The 22040-nt window shown below is 37.1% G+C and overlaps 2 protein-coding genes across 2 annotated transcripts in view; both read left to right on the top strand.

Annotated features, from left to right (window-relative positions):
• Positions 1-1823: 1823 nt before the first annotated feature.
• LOC117317008 lies at positions 1824-4910 on the top strand. Its single transcript, XM_033871785.1, has one exon. It carries the CDS (start codon positions 1824-1826, stop codon positions 4908-4910), a length of 3087 nt encoding a protein of 1028 aa, XP_033727676.1.
• Positions 4911-4914: 4 nt separating this feature from the next.
• LOC117317007 (protocadherin Fat 4-like) overlaps positions 4915-22040 on the top strand; it is a 33398-nt gene continuing 16272 nt past the window's right edge. Inside the window, 7 exon segments of the mRNA XM_033871784.1 lie at positions 4915-5088; positions 14080-14266; positions 14748-15047; positions 15191-15496; positions 16629-16943; positions 21115-21230; positions 21232-21418. Of these exon segments, the coding sequence (XP_033727675.1) occupies positions 4915-5088; positions 14080-14266; positions 14748-15047; positions 15191-15496; positions 16629-16943; positions 21115-21230; positions 21232-21418 (1585 nt within the window).

Below are 22040 nucleotides of genomic sequence, written 5' to 3'. Positions count from 1 at the left end.
CCTAATGAAGATACTATTCAGGAGAATAGCACTCTGTCAGACCTTAGTAAATTTCTGATGAAAAAAGATCTCCTTTTGCACCGGCTTTCCAGTTTCAACGACAAAGCAGAGTCGTACCTTACATGGAAGGCCTCCTTCAAGAATATATCTAAGGACCTGGGCCTTAGTGCTGATGAAGAAATAGACCTCCTAGTCAAATACCTAGGACAGGAATCAAGACATCATGCTGAAAGTTTGCGCATTGCCAATGCTACGAATCCAAACCTTGCTTTGACTAAAATTTGGACCAGGCTTGAACAGCGGTACGGTTCTCCCGAACTGGCGGAATTGTCACTCAGACAGAAGCTTGCCTCACTACCCAAAATACCCAACAATGACCCGAAGCGTCTCTATGAGCTTGCAGATCTTCTAGCTGAAATCCTATCTATTAAGGAGCAGGATACCTACAAAGCCCTCATGTCGTCATACGATTCATCGACCGGAGTCAATCCTGTCGTTACTAAACTTCCTGTCTACCTACAAAACAAATGGACAGAGCATGCTAGTCGTCATAAGAGAACAAAATGTGTGATGTATCCCCCATTCAGTGTATTTGTTGACTTTATCAGTGATCATGCCATCAGAGCAAATGACCCAAGCTTTGATTATTCATCTAAACTAGAAACTAAAGCTGCCTACACTCAAGAGAAGAGTAAAAACCCTTTGGGACCACCTAATAAGACGAGATCCATTGCTGTGCACAAGACAGAAGTGAACTCCAAGGACACAGTTCCTGTGAATTGTCCACTCCACAATTCTCCACACAGTCTCAACGATTGTAAGGCATTTCAAAGGAAACCGATAGATGAACGAAAGAAGTTCATGAAAGAGAAGGGTATGTGTTTTAGGTGCTGTGCGATAAATGAACACATTGCTAGGAACTGCACTGAGTCAAAAACATGTCAAAAATGCCAGAGTACGAGGCACTGTACTGCCTTACATGTATCCCGATCAGAATCACCTGTCGCAAAGCCAGCAGGAACAACCAGGCAATCCGTAAACCCTACCGAAGACAAATCCACAAAATGTACTCGCCTCAACTGCAAAGAGTTCTCTGGGAGATCGTGTGCTAAGATCGTCCTGATGAAGGTCTACAATAAGTCTACTCCAGAAATCTACAAATATGTTTATGCCATTGTGGATGACCAGAGCAATCGGTCCCTTGCTACATCTGATTTCTTCGAAGTATTCAATGAACAGGGATCCGAAACTGAATATACTCTGTCCTCATGTGCTGGGATCTTTACTATGTCTGGCCGAAGAGCGTCAGGATATGTCGCAGAAGCAACTGATGGTCTCATCCAGATGGACCTTCCACCTCTTATTGAATGCAATGACATACCAAACGACAGAGGAGAAATCCCCATACCCGAGATTGCAGAGCACTATCACCATTTGACAGCCATAGCAAAGGACATCCCACACCTGAACGATGATGCCCCTATAGCACTGCTTATTGGCAGAGATATGGTCGATGCCCACAGGGTCCTGGAACAACGATTTGGCCCAAGAAATGCTCCATTTGCCCAGAGGCTAGGATTCGGATGGGTCGTGATAGGAGAGCCCTGCAATGGAAACGCACATATGCGAGAAAATGTGGACGTTTACAAAACCGAACTCCTGGTAAATGGCCGTACTAGCATCTTCAAGCCATGCAACAACTTCTTCGAAACAAAGGGGAAACAGCCTTAGAGGAAGTTTGCCTGTTTGAAAGAACTGTTGTGGATGACACACCAGGATTGTCCATAGAAGACCAGCTGTTCCTTGATATCATGAACAAGAACATGACGAAAAACAAGGATGGTCATTGGGAGGCACCACTTCCTCTCCGTCAAGATCGTCAACCACTTCCCAACAACCGTGAGGATGCAATGAAAAGAGCACGATCATTGACAGCCAGCCTTAAGAGAAAACCGCGAAAGCGGGAGCACTTTACTAATTTCATGTCGAAGATCTTCGAAAAGGGTCATGCTGAGCAAGCACCCTCTATTAGTGACAAAGTGGAACGATGGTACCTACCGATCTTCGGGGTCTACCACCCCAAGAAACCGGACTCAATCCGAGTCGTCTTCGATTCATCTGCTAAGTGTAAGGGAGTCTCGCTCAACGATGCCCTTCTGAAAGGACCAGACCTCTCCAACAGTCTTCTTGCAATTCTCATTAGATTCAGGAAGGACACTGTTGCATTCATGGCAGATATCCAACAGATGTTTCACTGTTTTGATGTGAAAGAAGAACACAGAGACCATCTCAGATTCCTGTGGCACAAAGCTAATGATCTAGAACAGGACATGATCGAGTACCGCATGAAGGTCCACACCTTTGGTAACTCACCGTCACCGGCTATCGCCACATACGGTCTGAGGAAGGCCGCCTTCTCTGTAAAAGAGGACTTCGGTTATGATGTCTGCGACTTTGTGCTCAACAATTTCTACGTGGACGATGGTCTGCTGTCCCTCCCCGACGTCGAATCCGCAGTGGATATTCTCAAAAGAACTCAAAGTGCACTGTGGGATGGAGGACGTCTGCGCCTACATAAAATCTCCTCAAACAGTCAGGAACTTATGGACTCATTTCCATCAGGGGATATCGCGGAAAATCTGAAGGACATCAGCTGTCAGACTGAAAACCCACCACTTCAACGAAGTTTAGGTATCTTCTGGAATATATCTCGTGACACATTCACATGCAAAGTGTCCCCTGAGAAGAAACCATTCACCAAAAGAGGACTTTTGTCGACTGTTGGAAGCCTCTACGATCCACTTGGTCTCCTTGCACCTATAACCATCAAAGGCAAAATGTTCTTCAGGAGTGTTATAAATTTGCAATGTGGTTGGGATGACCCTCTACCCTCTGACCTTGAGAGAGAATGGCATCAGTGGTGGTCTTCCTTGACCGAGCTCGAGACCCTCAACATACCTCGCTGCTATGGTAGTGGTACCACAGGAAAGAAAGTGAAAGAACTACATGTCTTCTCCGATGCTTCATCGGAAGCCATCGCAGCAGTAGCCTTCCTGCGAACTATCGACAGTGAAGGACTGTCCCAGGTCTCATTTGTTCTAGGAAAGGCGAAGTTGGCACCTGCTGGAGGACATACAATCCCTCGCTTGGAGCTATGTGCAGCTGTCCTTGCCACTCAGATCAAGGACACAGTGTTGGCTAGTCTGCACCTGGATATTGACAAAGTGAAGATGTACACCGACAGCAAAATTGTCCTTGGGTACATCTGCAACGCCAAGAGACGATTCTATGTATATGTTGGAAACCGTGTTCAGACAATCAGGAAATCGACAGAACCTGTCCAGTGGATGTACGTCAATACAAACGACAACCCAGCGGACGTAGGAACACGCTCAGTTGCTGCTTCCAAGATGGAATCGAGCATTTGGCTCCACGGACCGCCATTCCTCAATGAAAATGAAGCAGAACCTCTATTTACTGTCGACGAATTTCCGCTCGTCAATCCAGAATCCGACAAGGACATTCGCCCAGAGGTACACGTGGCTAAAGGGTCGGTTTCGAAGAAGAAATCGTTTGATATCACCAAATTTGAGAGGTTCTCGCAATGGGATCGACTTGTAAAAGCCATATCCTACCTCATTCATCTGGCCAGATCTTTCAAAATGTCCTCCCACCCCTGTGTGGGATGGCACCTGTGTGCCAAACACAAAGAGCAGTCTCTCAAGGAGGACGCCGAACGATTGATCATTATGAAACTACAGAAGGAACACTACTCAAAAGAAATTGAGTGTCTGCAAAATGGAAAGAATCTACCTCGAAATAGTTCAATACTCAGCTTGACACCATTCCTTGATGAGCAGGGAGTTCTTCGTGTCGGAGGGAGGTTGAACAAGACCCATGAACCTGCTCATACAACTCAACTCAATCCTATAATCATCCCAGGAAAAAGTCATGTTGGTCTTCTCCTCGTTCGGCATTTTCATCACAAGGTCCAACATCAAGGTCGACACCTGACCGAAGGAGCGGTCAGATCCGCGGGATTTTGGGTCGTTGGAGGAAAAAGGGTAATCTCCTCGTGTATCCACCAATGCGTTACCTGTCGGAAGCTTAGAGGTACCACTGGTATTCAGAAGATGTCCGACCTTCCGGTCGCTAGGATTACGATATCTCCCCCGTTCACCCATGTAGGCGTTGACATATTTGGCCCATGGCAAGTTGTTGCCAGGAAAACCAGAGGAGGTGTTGCCAATGCCAAACGTTGGGCTGCCTTGTTCACTTGCCTTGCCACTAGGGCAGTCCATATCGAGGTGGTAGAAGACATGAGTACCAGCGCATTCATCAATGCTTTACGCAGATTTACGTCTATCCGCGGAGAAGTCAGACGATACTACTCGGATCGAGGAACGAACTTTGTCGGTTCAACTGACCATTTGAAAATTGATGCAATCAATGTCGAGGACAGCGTAACCAAAGAATACCTCTACCAAAAAGGAGTGTCCTGGATCTTTAACGCCCCTCATTCATCTCACATGGGCGGAGTCTGGGAGAGAATGATCGGTCTCTCCAGACGTATTTTAGATTCGATGCTACTTCAACCCGAGAACAGATCTCTCACTCATGACGTGCTGTCGACGCTCATGTATGAGGTGACAGCAATCCTCAACAGTAGGCCAATAACGCAGGTCTCCACAGACCCGGATCACCCAGAAATTCTCACGCCATCATCATTGTTGACTCAGAAAGTTGGCATTCCCCATGAACCGTTTGGTGACTTGACTGTGAAGGACATGTATAGGGCCCAGTGGTCGTCGGTTCAAGTGCTTGCTAACAAGTTTTGGTCAAGGTTCTCAAAGGAATACCTTGATACGCTGCAAGTCAGACCAAAGTGGCAAGTGGCAAAGGACTACTAAAAACATGAATCCTGGAGATGTTGTCCTTCTTAAGGACGCCTGTGTTAATCGGAGACAGTGGCCTGTTGGAAGAGTCATCAAGACTTTCCCAGGTGACGACGGACTTGTGCGGAAGGTCGAGGTCAAAGTCATCCGAGAGAATGAATCTGCTACGTTCATCAGACCCATTACGGAGCTTGTACCTCTGCTGAATGACTAAGATTTGTGATCCAGACTGGTATCGGTTGTGTTCTAATGACCGTTGGTAGTGATATGCCTTTTGAACTTGAACTTGGAACCAAATTAGTGAGTTAGTGAATTATGAACTTTCAATATTCTATTGTGAATCTAGTCTTTTCGATATATCGCGATATTATCATTTATGTGACCACGAACTTTGTTATTTTCAAACATTGCTTGGAGCAATCGGACGGGAGTGTGCCGTCTCAGTTTCCGGACTTTTAACGTCTTGGTTCTAATCTTACAATTTCCGGAATTTCCTAATATTCCGTCATCCATTTCGCTTTTAGAAACCTACGCACATTTTCCGGCAGAAAACACAACATGGAACTTACAGACATATTTTCTGTTACTGGCGAAAGTTATAGGGTAATTATCAGCATTGTATATGTAAAAGACAGTAATAGTTGAAAACCAATCATCCCTTCATTTGATATTTGTTTAATCTGTAAAAATAACGATCTGTTGTCCAGAAATTTGTCTCTACTCTCATTGTAATGGTAATGTTGTTTGTTTTTGTGTATTTTAGTTTTCACTCTGTCTTATCGCTAGACAGTGACGGCATTAAACGAATGATCGACTATACACTCGTGTTGATTGTTCCTGCACAACACTCTAACTCACATGGCATATAGTCTTAAACCAAAAGGACACACTTAAATTCACATGGTAGATAGTCACAGTTCCAGGGAAGACACTCCTTCACACAAAGTATATAAAAAACGGTCACATGGAAAACAGTCCCAGTCGTCACATGGTAGGTAGTCAAGGTCACGTGGTTTCAATCACCTGATAAATAGTTCAAGTCACATGGTTGACAGTCCAAGTTAGTAAATTATAAATTCGTAACGGCCCATTAACACTACATAGTGCTAGGAAGAAAAAATGGTGAGTAAAATTGGCAACAGACGAAACAACATCAAACAAATGAAACGTTTAAAATTGTAACTATATATCAGTATGTAGTAGGAAGGGGTTAAGAAAAATACCCTGCCCGCGCTTGGGCTCGAACTAGCGACCTTTCGCTCCCAAGGCAAACATCCTACAATGTACCACTAGGCTAAAAGAAAATGTCCACTAGTCTGAACGTATGCTCTGAACTTTCATACGTACATTCGCGTACTGTTTAAGATGAAAAAAAAGTTGCTGACTCAAATCTTCTGATACAGATCAGCAGATTTGATATTGTACTAAATTTTGTAAATATTAACAGTTTTGAAAAGATCTTTCAGACTTGCTATGCTGGTGTAAAAGCTTTCTCCTGTAAGTTAAGATCAATACAATCCAATACAAGTGTTTAGCGGTAGTGTTAATTGAGCGCGGTGCACTTAGGTTGGTCCTAGCGCTTCAATAAGTAGGGATGATTTGTATTGCCAATCCTAAAACGGTCAAGAAAAAGCTCGCCTCCGCGACTTCTCTGTTGGAAGGAGACATTCCAAGTCATCAGGTAGATATTCCCTCTTACATGAAAGATAGCTTAAATGCCAGTTGCAAGATAGATTACCTAAGCCACTTGATATCTATTTCAAGTCACTTGGTAGATTGTCTCAAGCACATAGTGGACAGTCACATGGTATATAGTTCAAGTCTCATTCACAATGTAGATAGTCCAAGGCACATAGTTTTCATTGAAATAACGTTGTAAATTCTGTCACGTATCTGTTTGATATCTGCACCCTCTTATCTTAATATTTAAAACAGTAATCGGCTGATCACAAGTGTGACAATAACTAAGCCTGTGTAGCGTGGATATGGCGGCGATGTGCTCTACTGAAGGTACATGTTCTGAACATACAGGAGACAGTGTGAATGTGCTAAGATCTTATCTTTTGTTCCTTAATATTAAACATTTGGAAAGCTATGCCAGGTCCATTTGGCCTCTTGTAATTGAATTTATCTATATGTGATTATTTAAATGCAATTATTAGTTCGTAAACAATATTATCTTAATGCTCTTTTTAATCTAAAAGGACTTTATCAAACACAAATTATTCTTTTCAGACATGTACAACCGTATTATCGCAGTACCTAAGAGCAAAGAGATATTTACTGTTGTTTGGGTCATAAAATCAATTATTGCATTACATAAATAAATACAACGGAAAAACAAAATGAACTTTTCATCTATAAAAACTAAGAAGTACTCATCGACACATTTTTTATTTCAAAAATCCATGTTTGTGACTAATCAAACCCATTGACTTTTGCAGCAAAGAATGCACGTGTTTGTGTTATGATGAAAGATACTTTAGATAGGAAGGACATTTTGTTCTTAATTCAGAAGACTTGAATGCTGAGCGTTCTTGAATGAAATCGTATACGATAGGTGCCTGGATATCAGGGAAATCGCTCTGACAGATACAGATATAAAAATCATAACGAACCGACAAATTCAGTTAATGACACATTTAATGATCATAATAATTATTATATTCCCGTGCGTTGGAGATATTTCTATCATACTCCATAGCCCTGTGGTTTTCTTGATACTACCAGTTGTTCAATTTCAAAATGGTCCTTTATAATCATCTGGATTAATATATCGGGCCTTGACGATAAAACTGAAGACTTTTACAATAGTGTTCGAGCTTTTTTCACACACTGTAAACACTTTGGTTTTTTATGACATGATATGGGATGTTACTAATAAAATATGTTAAATAAGTTAAACGTTCCATATTTTCCAACCACATACTTTGCGTTTCTAATGAATATTTTTTATTCCAATTTAAAATGTTATTATTTTTATTCATGGGCATATTATCTGTTATAACAAGACTTGGAGTGAGACATGAAAACCAGGCAAAGAGATTGATTGTTTGTTTGCAATGAGTGTGAACTGATCGACCAATCACTATGACCTTTCAGTGTGAATGGGCCGTTAATCAATAGCTATTTTACAAGACTGCCTTGTCTGAAAAACCACCATGTCAAGTAACGCTGAATGATTTACGCGAATATAAATCCGTTAATTCTAAGTATATTCAGCTTCATTAAATTTGATATTGTGACAAGACTGTTTTATTTTCATTTTCAAATTTGATTAATAACATACATATTTTTGTCTTTACCTTTACCATTCCATCACAACAGATTGGGCTTTATCGTTTTATTTTCTTCCTCTTTCACAAATTCGGTTAATGTGATTCGAGTTGAGTCTGCTTAGTAACATATACACCAACAAACGCCTTCTGTACGCTTGCTTACACATTTAAATCATAATGAATCCGTTTCGACTAATAGTGTGATAATGTTTATTATGATATACTTGAAAAGAACGTTTATACCTTCAAAACGGTGTTCCCTTTAACGAGAAAATAATTAATTCCCCTCCCATTGACACCGTTGGGTGTATTCTGAAAAAAGTTTAGTTAGTTTCAGGTATTACATTCGTCATAAATATTTACAAAGTAGACCATGTTATGTTATTTGTTGTACAACAGGGTTTATAAGTCACGTGGGAGGAGGATATATTTTCAAAATGATGTAAATGTAAATGTCATAAAAGTGCTACAATGGCTGTGCCGCTTTCATAAAAAGATGACTGAGCTAAACCAATTTGATGACCCTACATATTCTAAGTTCAATTCATGAGAACTCTACACTAGCGCGAGGGCTTTTCTGTAGTAATACTGTGTTTGATAGTCTCGAAAGGCTGTCTTACTAGTGCAGCTTTCGTTGCATAAGTCAAACATTGGTGGGATTACTGTTTGAATAATTAAAAAAAAAAAGTATTTCAGTTTTCCTCAGTCAATATATCTTATTTTAAACAAAATATCGGGATGGATATCCCTACCAGAAAATCACGGAGTGTGTTCTGTCAGATATGGTTATTATATATATTCCTACAATGTGATGTACACTGTTTGGTAAGTATGATAAAAAATATTACCACATAAATATACGTACAAACTTTGTTTTTGTAACCTCATTATATATACACATGTATATATATATACACATATAATCTCAATTCTGTTTTTAAAACAGGTAATGTGTATTGAAACAGAACAATTTAAAGCTCTACGGCAGTATTTATTTTTTCACTTAAGAAAACTCTTGATTTCCCAGCTTAAGTTTGACGTATAGTTTTCCTGTTTGAATTGTTCCTGTATGTTTATTTTTATTGGATCATGGAACATCCTAATCATGATTTTGGTATTTTTGTCATCTATTTTGAGTTTCGTCTGTCGGCTTTCATGTTTCAACACTTTAGGCCCTTAAAATCACTAACGGGTCCTAGAGTGACGAAACAGCTGTATACTACATTTAAATGTCTGTTTAAGCTTTAATCAATCTACTTCTCATTTTGCATTAAATGAACTTATATGTTGTGTGTCTTTTGTACAATCCTTTCCGCCATCTTAAGCTATCCAGTTATAAAGTTATTGTCCAGTTAGATTTTCTAAATCTCTATAAGACATGTTAATGCTATATACATAATCACTTCTTTTATTTTCTGGATGAATTTATTCTATTTTTCTCTTAAGATTGGACCCAAATGAATAATTTTAAAATCGTTCTGAATTCAGATTATAATTGTGCAATTTGTAGTAAAAACATTAAAGCCGTCATTGGGCTAAATTGATAACATCAGTTTTAACCTTTTTTCTTTTGTTTTCAATGTTTGATATTGTTGTTTTTAGTATATGTACGGAAATTTTCAGGTTTCTCTAAGATAATACTGCATTATAGTTTGCAATATGTTGTGTAAGCTTATGTAATAACTTTCATTGTAAAGTATGAAGATGGTACCGCTGTTTCCTGTGTTTGGTAATACCTGAAGATGCCTTCTGCGGGGTATCTGCGTTTACTTTTATATCTATGTATGCAAATGTGGAGTACAGTATGTATCGTAATTTTCCTGTGTGCGCTTTAACACTAAAGGCTAGGTATTACGTTAATAATTGCCTTGCCAAATGCTTACGTAATTATTATGTATTTATTATATATATTTTCCAAATACGCTGTAGTTTAAGTATAAATTATATTACCGGATATAGAATAGATATATAGATACACAGGGATGTAGGATGTATTATATTCTAATATTACAATATTTCTTATCTCTTTTTAATTACTATTCTGTGTTTTACATTATTACGTTGATAATTGCGTCAAGGATTTATTATGTGTTTGTGTCTCAAAATATTTTGAGAATAAACGATATAACCTTTTATAGTTTAGAATATGTGATAAAATATTATCACAACATTTCCTGTCTCTTTAATTAATGTATTAATTCTGTATTTTGACATACAACAATATACTTAACTAGCAATGTAAATGATGTTTGACAACACTAGTGATCGCCTCAATAAATGAATCGTCAATTTTTAGAAGTTGGTTTATAAACGTATATCCTTCCAGAACTTAAGACCAGCAAGGATTTACGTCTTAAAGGAAGCTGTAAAAAAATCAAAAAACATAAAAATAAACTTATATCAAAATATATTAATCTTATTGGTCAATGCCCCTTGAGATGAAACACGAGGACCGGGAGAAAATCCTTGTGGACGGGCAGGTAGCCCCGTACCTTCTCACACATGGAAAACGGGGAAGCAGTCCTCGGAGTGTGTTGTATCTGCGCTTACGACCACCTACCGCGAGACTCAAAACACATGCATGTCGCACGCACGGGAGGCCGTCCTTAAATGACCTTAGCTGTTAATAGGACGTTAAACAAAATAAAATCAACCAAACTCTGTAAGTGACGTTTCTGTAAATGTTTCCGTCAATATTAAAATTATGACCACTTCAGGCCAAACTGACGAAATATCACTTTTTTATAATTATATAAAACTTTTATTTCGAAAATATTTCTCCTGTATAAATTCAATTTGTTGAATACAATATACGTTTTCTCTGATTATGTCACGATTTGCACATCGAGCCGTTTTCACGAGCGTAGGTTTATATCAAGTCTCAAGATAATTAAAGTCATATGCATTCTTAACGAATGAAACTGTTAAGATCCCGCAGTATCATCAGACTGAATATTTTTAAAGTATTTCACAAAAAATATTTAAATTACGAAAAATAAAAGTGTCGTTACCAACAATTAATCAATAATCTACTGCAAACTAGAAATAGGAGGGCTTGGTTTGTATTGTATCAACATACTATCAACAGCTAACGTCATTTTAAGACGGCCTTCCCTGTGTTCGAAATACATGTGCGTAGTGGTTGGGTATTTTGTGAGGTTGTCGTATGTTCGTGTTTTTCTCGGTATAATAGCGCAAAACTGATACCGACTATGAAGTGCGATCTCACTGAACCATACTGCCGAAAACTCACCACGCGACACACTACCCGATCACACTATCACCGTCTTGAAGGTTAACGGAATTGGAGGTTACAGTACTTGTATCTCCTTGTATAATGTCGCTCGGCGCCGGATCAGGAGGGAGCGTGAAGCGTGAATATGGCGGAAGATACGAGCTTGAACTTTTTCGATCCGATCAAGGAGAGAGGCTCGCTGTTTTTGCAAAGAATATAAAAGCAACAACCTTTCGTCTCAACTCGCGTTAATAATATTCCTTAGCATGAACAAATTGTGAATCTTTCGCTGAAATCAACACCTTTATACCGATAGATTAGTGTTGGCTGTAAAATGCAAAACAAATGTTTTAGGTAAATTGGTTTTCGATATCTATCTTATTATATTAATAGAAAACAAACACTTAGCTCATTTTGTGGACAAATGCCTTTGAAAAGTATTGCTATACGGCGCGCTCTGTTTTTTTATTTGTTTGGTTTTTCGTTAACAATTTTTCGTATGTGAGGGAACTGAGTAAAATGTAACATGAGAAAATAAGGTTGTTACTTTCGGGAAAACATTGGTCTGATTGTTGAATATCAAGAAACAATTTAGATTAAGATTGATATTAAAAGAGGCACAGAAAAATCAATTAAAATAAATAACAAAGAATGTTGATATATAGTTTTTCTACGCAGGGTTATCGCAATAAATCCCGATAATCACACTTTAAAAGGCCACGTGATGATCGCAATATGCCTCTATATTTACACTGAATTGGCGCCGTATGACCGCAATATGACTTGATTATCACAGTGTGATACACGGACTAATTGAAAAAAAACTCGATGATCTATCATTTGAAGGCGACATGATTAATAAGGTGTCAGTAATCATACGGTGGCCTCACTATACGAGGCTGTTAGTGCTCATAGTTTATGACCAACTAATGAGATACAAATTAACTTGCTACTCTGGCCTTGTTCAAATATTGGCTTCGTTTTGAACCACTATGGAAACACCAATTAACTAAACTGACCCTAACTACACACATCTCTGTGACGTTATACTTGTGTTTAAGAAACTACCAATACATCAAACAATGGGGACATGAACCTTATAGGTCCCCAACCGTCAGGAATTGCATTCATTACAGTGGCAAATATGTATGAAAATATCTTTTATTGCATTTTTGCCAGTGAAATATAGAGATTGATCAAACTAATAAAACTTATATTTTCACTGCAGCGATGAGTAGTGAAAATATAAGATTTTGCAGTGAAAATATAAGTTTTGCAGTGAAAATATAAGTTTTCCGTTTTTGACCAATCAGAGCGGACCTTTGTATTCACCTCGTTGAAACTTGCCGATTTTTCCAATCGAAGCGGAGATAGATAAATTGGTTATTTTGCTGTATTTCTGAAATATTCTGACTGTTAATACTCACTTGACGTCAGCTATTCATGCACAGATTCTCCAATAACAGCAGAAAAACGCTTAAAATGCGCTGATCAGTCCTGTCAAAATGGCGCCGTTTTTATGAAATGCAATAAAAAGAAAATTGAAAATTGAAAATCGTATGACAGAATACTTCGATATTTTTCACTCGTGCTTCGCACTCGTGAAAATATCGATATTCTGTCATACTCGTGAAATATATGTTATATTAAACAGGAAACCATTCAATATCCTCTATTTATTGCATTTTTGCCAGTGAAATATAGAAATTTATCAACTTGATAAAACTTGCATCTTCAATGTATTGATCAAAAGTAAAAATGTAAGATTTTGCAGTGAAAATATAAGATTTTTGTTTTTGACAAATCGGAGCGAAATTTGTATTCACCTCTTTTACCCTTGCTGATTTTTGATATCGAAAAGAAGACAAATGGTTGTTTTGTTGCATTTCCGAAATATTCAGACTGATTTTTTACAAAATGCGCCCTTCATATTAGCTCTCCATGCACAACAGAGAACGCTTGAATTGCTTTGATCAGTCATTACAAAACAGTGCTGTCGTTGACGTGAAGTAAGATGACAAAGAGACGAAGTCATGAATTATGTTACTGATTCCTGCACTCGTGAAAATATCGAAATTCTGTCATACTCATGAAATATATATATCATTCAACTGGCAACTATTCAATATCCTCTATATGTCGGATTACCTCTATATGTCGTTTTTGATTCTATATAAAAAGGAAGACAAAAATTAATGAAATTTACATAACCATTTACACTATATAACAACATATTATGTAAGCATACCTCTTAGATAATATAGACGTACATGTACTTGCCCTAATCTAAAATGCAATACCTTATATTGTCACAATATTGGCCCTAATCATTTTTTTTGTAATATATTACTACTCTTGTCATTGGCTGCGCCTTTCATAATTCTATTGTGACGTCACAACGACGACATTACATGTACGTAATGCATTAAAATGGTGCCACAAAATATCTGCCTCCGATTAATTTGTCTTCCACATTTATGAATTAATATAAAATAGTATAATACCTCAATATCCTATATGATGAATTTAGAATGATAAAACTCATATAATTCGCTATCATCTGTTTCATACGAATTTAATCAGTTGCCTTACAAATATACCCTTATGATACTTCTGTAAGAACCTTTCTATGCTTAAGGCTAAATTATGACTTTGAACTCATACTTTCCAGCCACCCGTCCTACACAGTCTGCCAAACTCGGTCTCCATCAAGGAGAGTGACGTGGGGTCGACAACCACACCTTTATTGCCAGTGTCACCCCTCAGTATAAGTGACCCAGAGGGAAACGCCTTCAGTTGTCAGGTCTCCGGAGTTGTCCCTTCAGTCACTGCTTTCACACTCACATATGATGGTTCCGGTAAGTTTCTACGGTGTATTAGTCATGAAGCCTGTATCATCTTACTCAGTTACTCTTCTGAACTTATTCCATCAGATGGCTGTGTTGAGGAAAAATTATCTGGTAAACTAAGGGACCATTCATATTTTGTTTATTTATATGTTTGTGTCGTGTATATATGGCACACACGACAGCCTTTCAGGTATTGAAAACCGTAGACCAACTCAAAGAAACCTGGTTACAACACTTAGCAGCTATTAATATAATTATGTAGTTTTGGAACATGATATATAATTCTTATAATATTTTAGCAATCTCTATTTGGCGACTTTGTGAAGGCAGTGATGGCTATTCATTCTCAGCTTTTCAATTAGAATATCATAAATGTTTTTATTTATAAAACGGTATATCTCTATATTCTGTTGAAATACCATGTACGAATGCGTTGGTAGGCATTTTCTTTTCTAAAATAATACCAGTTATTATTGATATATATTTTCAGATTATAATTTTTTCATGACATCGAACCCTAACTTCGAATCCGACACAGTGAGTCTCTATACAGTAACTATAACATGTACCGACTCCAACTCAGAGACCGGAACCGGTGACATCATCGTCAACATACTACCCAACACGTCTCCAACTATTGCTGGTATGCCAGCCTTTGTGAATGTACTAGAAGGGGAAACTGTCACAAGACTTGTATACACCATCTCTGTTTCCGACGCTGAATCGAACACATTCATATGTTCCATTTCTCCAAACACTTTCCCCTTCAACCTAAAATTAAGTGGTGCAGGTAAGTCAGTGAACAACTCTCGCCCACATTATTTTCTTAGCTTAACGTTCACATTTCAGCTACTTGTATAGTAATATTTTAGCGATTTCCGCGTTGAATTTTTGCGATTACTTATTAATGAACTATTATTGTTCATCTTGCAGTTTATACAGTTCATCTGAACGATAATCCTTCATTAGACCAGGCAGCAACGCCATCTTATAGTATCACTATCATGTGTTCTGACCCATACGGCCAATCAAGTGGTGTGTTACAAGTCACCGTCACACCTAATAACGCCCCGGTGATAACTGGACTTCCGGCCACAGTCTCTGTTTCCGACATTGAAACAGCATCAAGGTCTCTACAGACAGTCACTGTTACAGACTTGGATGGACAAACCGTTACATGTAGTGTAACGTCAGTTCCTAACGGTCCATTTTCCATGGTCCAGGATGTATCCATTCCAGGTAATGCTTCCGTAATTAACACCCCAGGGTCCAGGTGTTCAAAAGGTGACTAGGCTAATCACAGTTTAGCAACAATTTCAAAACCCTGATCAAATCCTTTCTGATAAATCAATCTTGAAAATTTTTTATGAGCCTATTACACTTATATCTTTCTTCTAACCCGCTCATTTAAAGAAAAACACACTCTCAGATTTTGACGTAACGGATAAATTAGATTTTCACTAATCCAGTAATTAAATTAATCACTTTTTTAACAAATCGGCCTTGGTGTCATCGATTTGTCAAGCTGATATTGTAAACAAATGGTTGGTTTGGTTTGGTTTATTTTGTTTAACGTCCTATTAACAGCTAAGGTCATTTAAGGACGGCCTCCCGTGCGTGCGACATGCATGCGTGTGGTGAGTGCGTATGTTTGTTTTGGGAGGCTGCGGTATGTTTGTGTTAAGCCTCCTTGTGGTAGGCCGGAACTTTTTCCGATTTATAGTGCTACCTCACTGAAGCATACTGCCGAAGACACCCAGCAGGACACCCCACCCGGTCACATTATACTGACAACGGGCGAACCAGTCGGCCAACTCCAAATATGCTGAGCGCTAAGCAGGTGTAGCAACTGCCATTTTTAAAGACTGGTATGTCTCGACCAGGGGACAGAACCCAAAGCCTTCCTCACAGCGGCGAACGCTCAACTAAAGGCCAAAAGTGAGGCATTGTCAAGGGAGACATTAGAAAGAAGAAAGTTGTTCAGAAAGAAGAGAAAAGTCGCCTCCTACGATCATGCAATTGATTATAAGATATTACAAGTGACATATCACCAATCATATGTTTCAAAAAATCTATTTTATTTCCATTACTGTCAACCTATTCATTTTGGTGCACTAAAATTTTCGCGCATTTCCGAATCATGACAAATAGGCGAAATGAAGAATAAGCGCATTCTTATATTTTCTTTATGAATAACACATAGACATGTATTTAGGGCAATCATGACTTAATGCAATGTTTCAGGAGTGAAAGGCGCTATAATATGCTAACCACTGTAATATGTTCAATGTACATTTATAGTTTTATTCTAAGTGGTAAAATCAATATGAAATGTTTTTGTTAAAATAATTTCAATTTTATTCAATTTTAGAATACAAGGTCTATTTGGACGCCAATTCTAACACTGCTATCGCCGCCGCTGGAGTCACAACCTTCACTGTCACTGTTTCCTGCTCCGACTCAACTGATACAACATCCGCAGTTCTTACTGTCGATGTCACCAGTAACAATAATCCTTCCTTGGACAATTTGCCTGCCTTTGTGAATCTGGGGGAAAGTGCAGTAGGATCGACTGCTGTAGCAGACAGTTTGCTAACTTTAACAGTAACAGAACCGGAAGGGGAAACCTACAATTGTGCCCTTACGCCGGCTGTCACAGGTTTTGCCCTTATCGATAATTCAGGAAGTAAGTTATTAAGCGAGTATTTGACAACTCTGATCAATAATAAACTATATAATTATCTTTAATAAATCTGTTTAGTTCAGCTTTCTTTGTTGCTACATACAATATTTTGTAAATATAAATGTTATTAAATTAATTTTATTCATTTTACAACTATTGTGAAACAAGTTATATCAACCTATATTATTCACGCTTCTGGTCCAGGGCTCAATTGTCAAAAGGCAATTAGCTTAATCACTTGATTAATGAAAATTTCATTTCTTATTTGTTGCAAAACCTGTGAGTGTGTCAGCTTTAAATTGTGTCAGTTAGAAGTGAATTAAGAATTTCAGAGTTTCAAAATTTTGTCAAGCTATTTGTACTATAAATTATATCAGGATTTTAAAAATGTTGTTAAATGTGATTAGCCTAATCACCTTTTGAACAACTGGGCCCAAATGGAAGCGCGCGATATAATTGTGATTATAAACTAACAGATTAATATTGTAATCATGTTAAAACTCATATATTTACTAATATCTTATTTTCTTAGTATACTTTTTTTTTTAGTTTTAAACAAATAGAGCTTACAACAATTCAAAGGTTCTGGAAGAACTTATCTATATGAAAAGGGCAATGAAATGAAAATGTACATAATTTGCTTTGGTGCGTATGTCCTTCATTTTTTGACGATCCCTATTAATTAAAGCAATAATGATATAACTAGGTATGAGTAGGGGGTTGAGATCGTCATTCGTGACTTTGTATATCTTCATATAGAAATATGTTTGACACTATCATAGGTTGGTTGAATAGTGTCTTATTTGCCTTGTTAAAATCACAGTCCGGTAAATGTATAGAGTGCAATTCGGATACCAAAGGGACTTTGTAATATATCATTATCGGGGATAACAATGATGATCTAACGCCTTTTGTCTGCGTGAAATTGATTATTCATCACGTAAATAAGTAAGCGAATTGACCCGTAGAAATTAGAGAAAACTTTCATTACGTCGGTGTTAATGCGTCTTTTTGTGTCAATTGAACACTTTGTTGAGTTTTGTTCAAACAAAGCAATTGACATACTCTTGCGACCTCGGTACTTCCACTGGAATGACGTGTGTCCTAAAAAGTTGCAGACAGACGAATCATCACATCTGAGCACACCAGACCTCGACAACTTAAAAAAACCCATTTCAAAATAATTTACTTTAACTAAAGCTGAAACTTAATGAAAAATATGATACCTGTTCATACTAGTATGTATATTATTTTATTTTTCCTCTGATAGATAATTACTATTACTTTGTGGTGATCTAAAACTCACAAACAAATGTTAATAATCATATCAAAGATATCACAACAGAGGAAATCGGATTAGGACAATTTAAACAGCAAAGTGACATTAAACGAAATTAAAAAAAAAATATCAAAAAATCACGTTAGATAACTCATGTATGTTTTACCATTCAAATGTGATAATATATAATAAAGATATTGTTACATCAGGATAAATGTTGCTGTTATGATTAGCAATAGGAATTTATGGTTCCCGTAGACACTCGGTCTGCATCATTATTGTTGTTGTTTGATTTTCCTACTTAACGAACACTCGTAATTAATTCAAGGTTATTTTCCAAAGATTTATTTACATATACACGCCAGATTCTCTGGTATTGACACCAACACATCAAAGTTATCTTGAATATTTCTTATACAAATTAATATCAATGTGTAGTTCATGTTTACCAGTGAAATATCGAAAACAAAATTCTATCAAAGTGAAAGTTTTTCAAAATATCACTTTTTCTTATTTGACAAATCGCTACTTACAAAGGACAATGGGGAAAACTAAGATTTGCATATAGCTGTCTGTCATCTTATATGACGTCATATTGCAATATAGAATACATAACTTCACGATTTGGCGTACATTTGAGAGCCATTGACGGAACTGCAATGAATCATTGGAGAAATTGAGCTGCCGCGGTATATTTTGCTATTAAATGTAATAAGCAGAATATCTAGTAATATCTTCAGCAATACAAAATATATTTCACTCGTGTGGATAATATATTTAAGTGCGAAAAGCACTCGTAAAAAATATCAAAATATTAGCCACACTCGTGCAATATATTTGGTGTTACTGAAAACATTGTTAGATATTATCTATATATCTATGTCACGATATGTATTTTTCCTGAAGCTGCGTATATTTTGTCTTTGATTGACATTCAGGGAGATTCGAGCATAACTAGATTATATTTCATCTTCGAAAAAAATGGAATTCGTGTTAATTTGGTTGACATGGTTAAAAGCACCCTCGTTTTGTATAAAAAGTATCACAGTGATCGTAGTGCATTGTGTAGTATGACGCCTTTTCCACCGACATATTGTCGATAACCAACTAACGTGTGCATACACAAATGGTAACACAGTGACTAGGCAAATCAAATAAAGAAAAATAAGTAACTAAAGGTCTATTATTACCTTTCTATTTGTTTAATTCTGTTTATGTCATCAAACAGAAAATCTTATTGTACTATTACCTATTGTTCCTCCTTCCTTTCTTGTGGTGTTATATCATTAGCCTTCCTTAAGCACACACCCGACACAAAACAATCTTGTTCTTTTTATTTCGTAGATTTATAAAAAAAATACCTCTTGACTAAAAAAAGATTCTTCCATTCCATTTTGGAAAACAGAGTACAATGTGTCACTACAACTCTCATCCAATCACCATCGGTATTGTATCATTATGTAAGTTAGTATGTCCTTGGATCTTAAAATTGGTTTCGTTTTGCTAATGCATGTAACCCAACCCAACCCATTATCATATAAGAGTTCCGTTCGCTTATGTAAATATACTTGCCTTATGATTTTTATCAACAATTTGAATAAATGCACCAACCTATCTGAATGATGCATTAATTCAATTATTGACTCAGCGAATTAGCTTTCTTTCATTTTTCTTTTATGTGATGTGAAGTAGTATCCAAAAGACGTAGTATATTGATAATATAGAGGCTATTTGGTTAGGTGATAACAGTTGTTTATATCAGTTAGGGAAGTTCAGTCTAATATGTATGGTATGTGAAATGTATATCATATAACAGTCGCCAGTTTAGGAAGGCTGACAATATGGGTTTGAATAGGACAGTTAGAAAAGTAGACCAAGGCATCAGACACATAAGATAATCACTAGGACTGACAAGGAAAAAAATAAATAGAAATCTTCTACACATGGGCATAGATAATAAATACATAAAAAACACTTTAAATCTATCGGGTTTTGAGTCATTAATTTACATTATATAAGATCCATGGAGTGCCCCCTGAACTTCTTTTGTATTTGATGTTCTTTGAACTGTTCACGTGTTTAGTTTTCAATTATTTCAATTAAAGAGTAAATATTCTTCTTCAAAGACATAATTATATATGACTATATAACTACATTCAGATATGAAAATTACAAAAAGATTTTGATTGAATTAGCACATGTTATTTCTGCTATATGACCGCTACTTTGAACGATTGTACAAACGACACGAACGATTTGAAAACATTTCATTACAAAACGTTATTTTTGCTAACGCTGACCTGTCGAAATGTCTCTGAAAATATGTATTTGGTCCTCTGTAGGTTTGAAACGATAAATATGTCATTAAACATCCAACTGCTTTCTTTCTGACCCGTTCGTAAAAAGAATAATTGACTTTCAGTCTAAATAAACTGGAAATTATTTTTTTTTATAATTTTTACAAGATTACTTCCTGGGTAAATATAAGATTAGACATTTGATATGCTAACAGGATCTTGAAATCTAAAATAATGATTGCTCAGCTAGTTCTATGGTATATTTTGTAGATATTATCCCTACCGTTAAGATAAATAGGGTATCAAGTCATGCATGCTAACAACGAACGAATGAATGTTTGGTAGAAATTCACTGCCTGGCTAATTAACTATGAAGTTAATTATGCTCTTTGAAGAAGACGCTTACGCCTCAGACACACCTGGCCTTTAATCCTTTGGTTTTTTTTTGTTTTGTTTAAATGTGATGTATGTAAATATATACATTTTTTGTATTTCAAATTTTGTCCTTGTTTTATTGATTTTGAGACGTATAGCTTCATTCAAAGCTCCGTATTCTTTCGGCTCTTCAATAAGATTACTTTGTTTTTGTTTTCTTCAGCCTACAACTTATACCTATCCACGAACCCAGGTTTTGAGTATGATACAGTACCTCAGTACACATTGAATATTGTATGTACAGACCAACACGGTAACGCTGCTACCTCCACCATCACCTGTTGATATACTGCCCAACACGCCCCCTACCATTTCCGGTATGCCAACTTCCGTAACAGTCAAGGAGGGTATCACTGTTTCCACTCTTGTACACAACATATCTGTGACTGATACAGATTCATTCTCGTGCTTTATCGGAACTACGACACCCGCATCAGCGCCTTTCAGCATTCTGCACGGTACTTATGGTAGGTAAATTGCAATCGTGTGATGTACCCAGCCCATGATCGGTCCCTTTAAGCTGCTAAGATGTAGAACTCAAGTAAATTCTACCATTTGTTATCTTAGCAGTGGAATGTATCATATTGTAGGGTACTACAATACACATACATGCATAACAATCACTGTTTAGAGGAAAACATATCTCCTTCATCAGCGCAAGTACTTTTTGACAACCTTGTACTAGCAAGATAGATATATTTCATACACTTTATTAATTTGGTCGGATATACAATGGGTATAGTATATGATTAAGCCACTCCAGGTTAAGACATAACAATTTATTCTAAAATGTATCGATGCTTCTGTGAGTGCAATGTAGATTAACACTGAAATACTAGTAGAGCGAAGTATATAAGACATCTTTATATTTAAATACTATTTATCGGAGATACAAACATTTACCCTACGTTCACTCGGTGGATAGGGATTCTTTTGTGCATTTTGTTATGTATGCTCATTCAGTTAAGCATTTTGTACCATGTGGTTTACTTAAGTTCGTGGAGCAATTTCCCTTTCTATTGAAGCTTTTTTCTGTAAATAGGCTTAACTTTTGCTAATGACTTATATTTCATCAATTTTATATTTTCT

Source organism: Pecten maximus, chromosome 18 (genome assembly GCF_902652985.1).
Source record: "Pecten maximus chromosome 18, xPecMax1.1, whole genome shotgun sequence".
NCBI lineage: Eukaryota > Metazoa > Mollusca > Bivalvia > Pectinida > Pectinidae > Pecten > Pecten maximus.
This window is presented reverse-complemented; position numbering and strand designations above follow the sequence as displayed.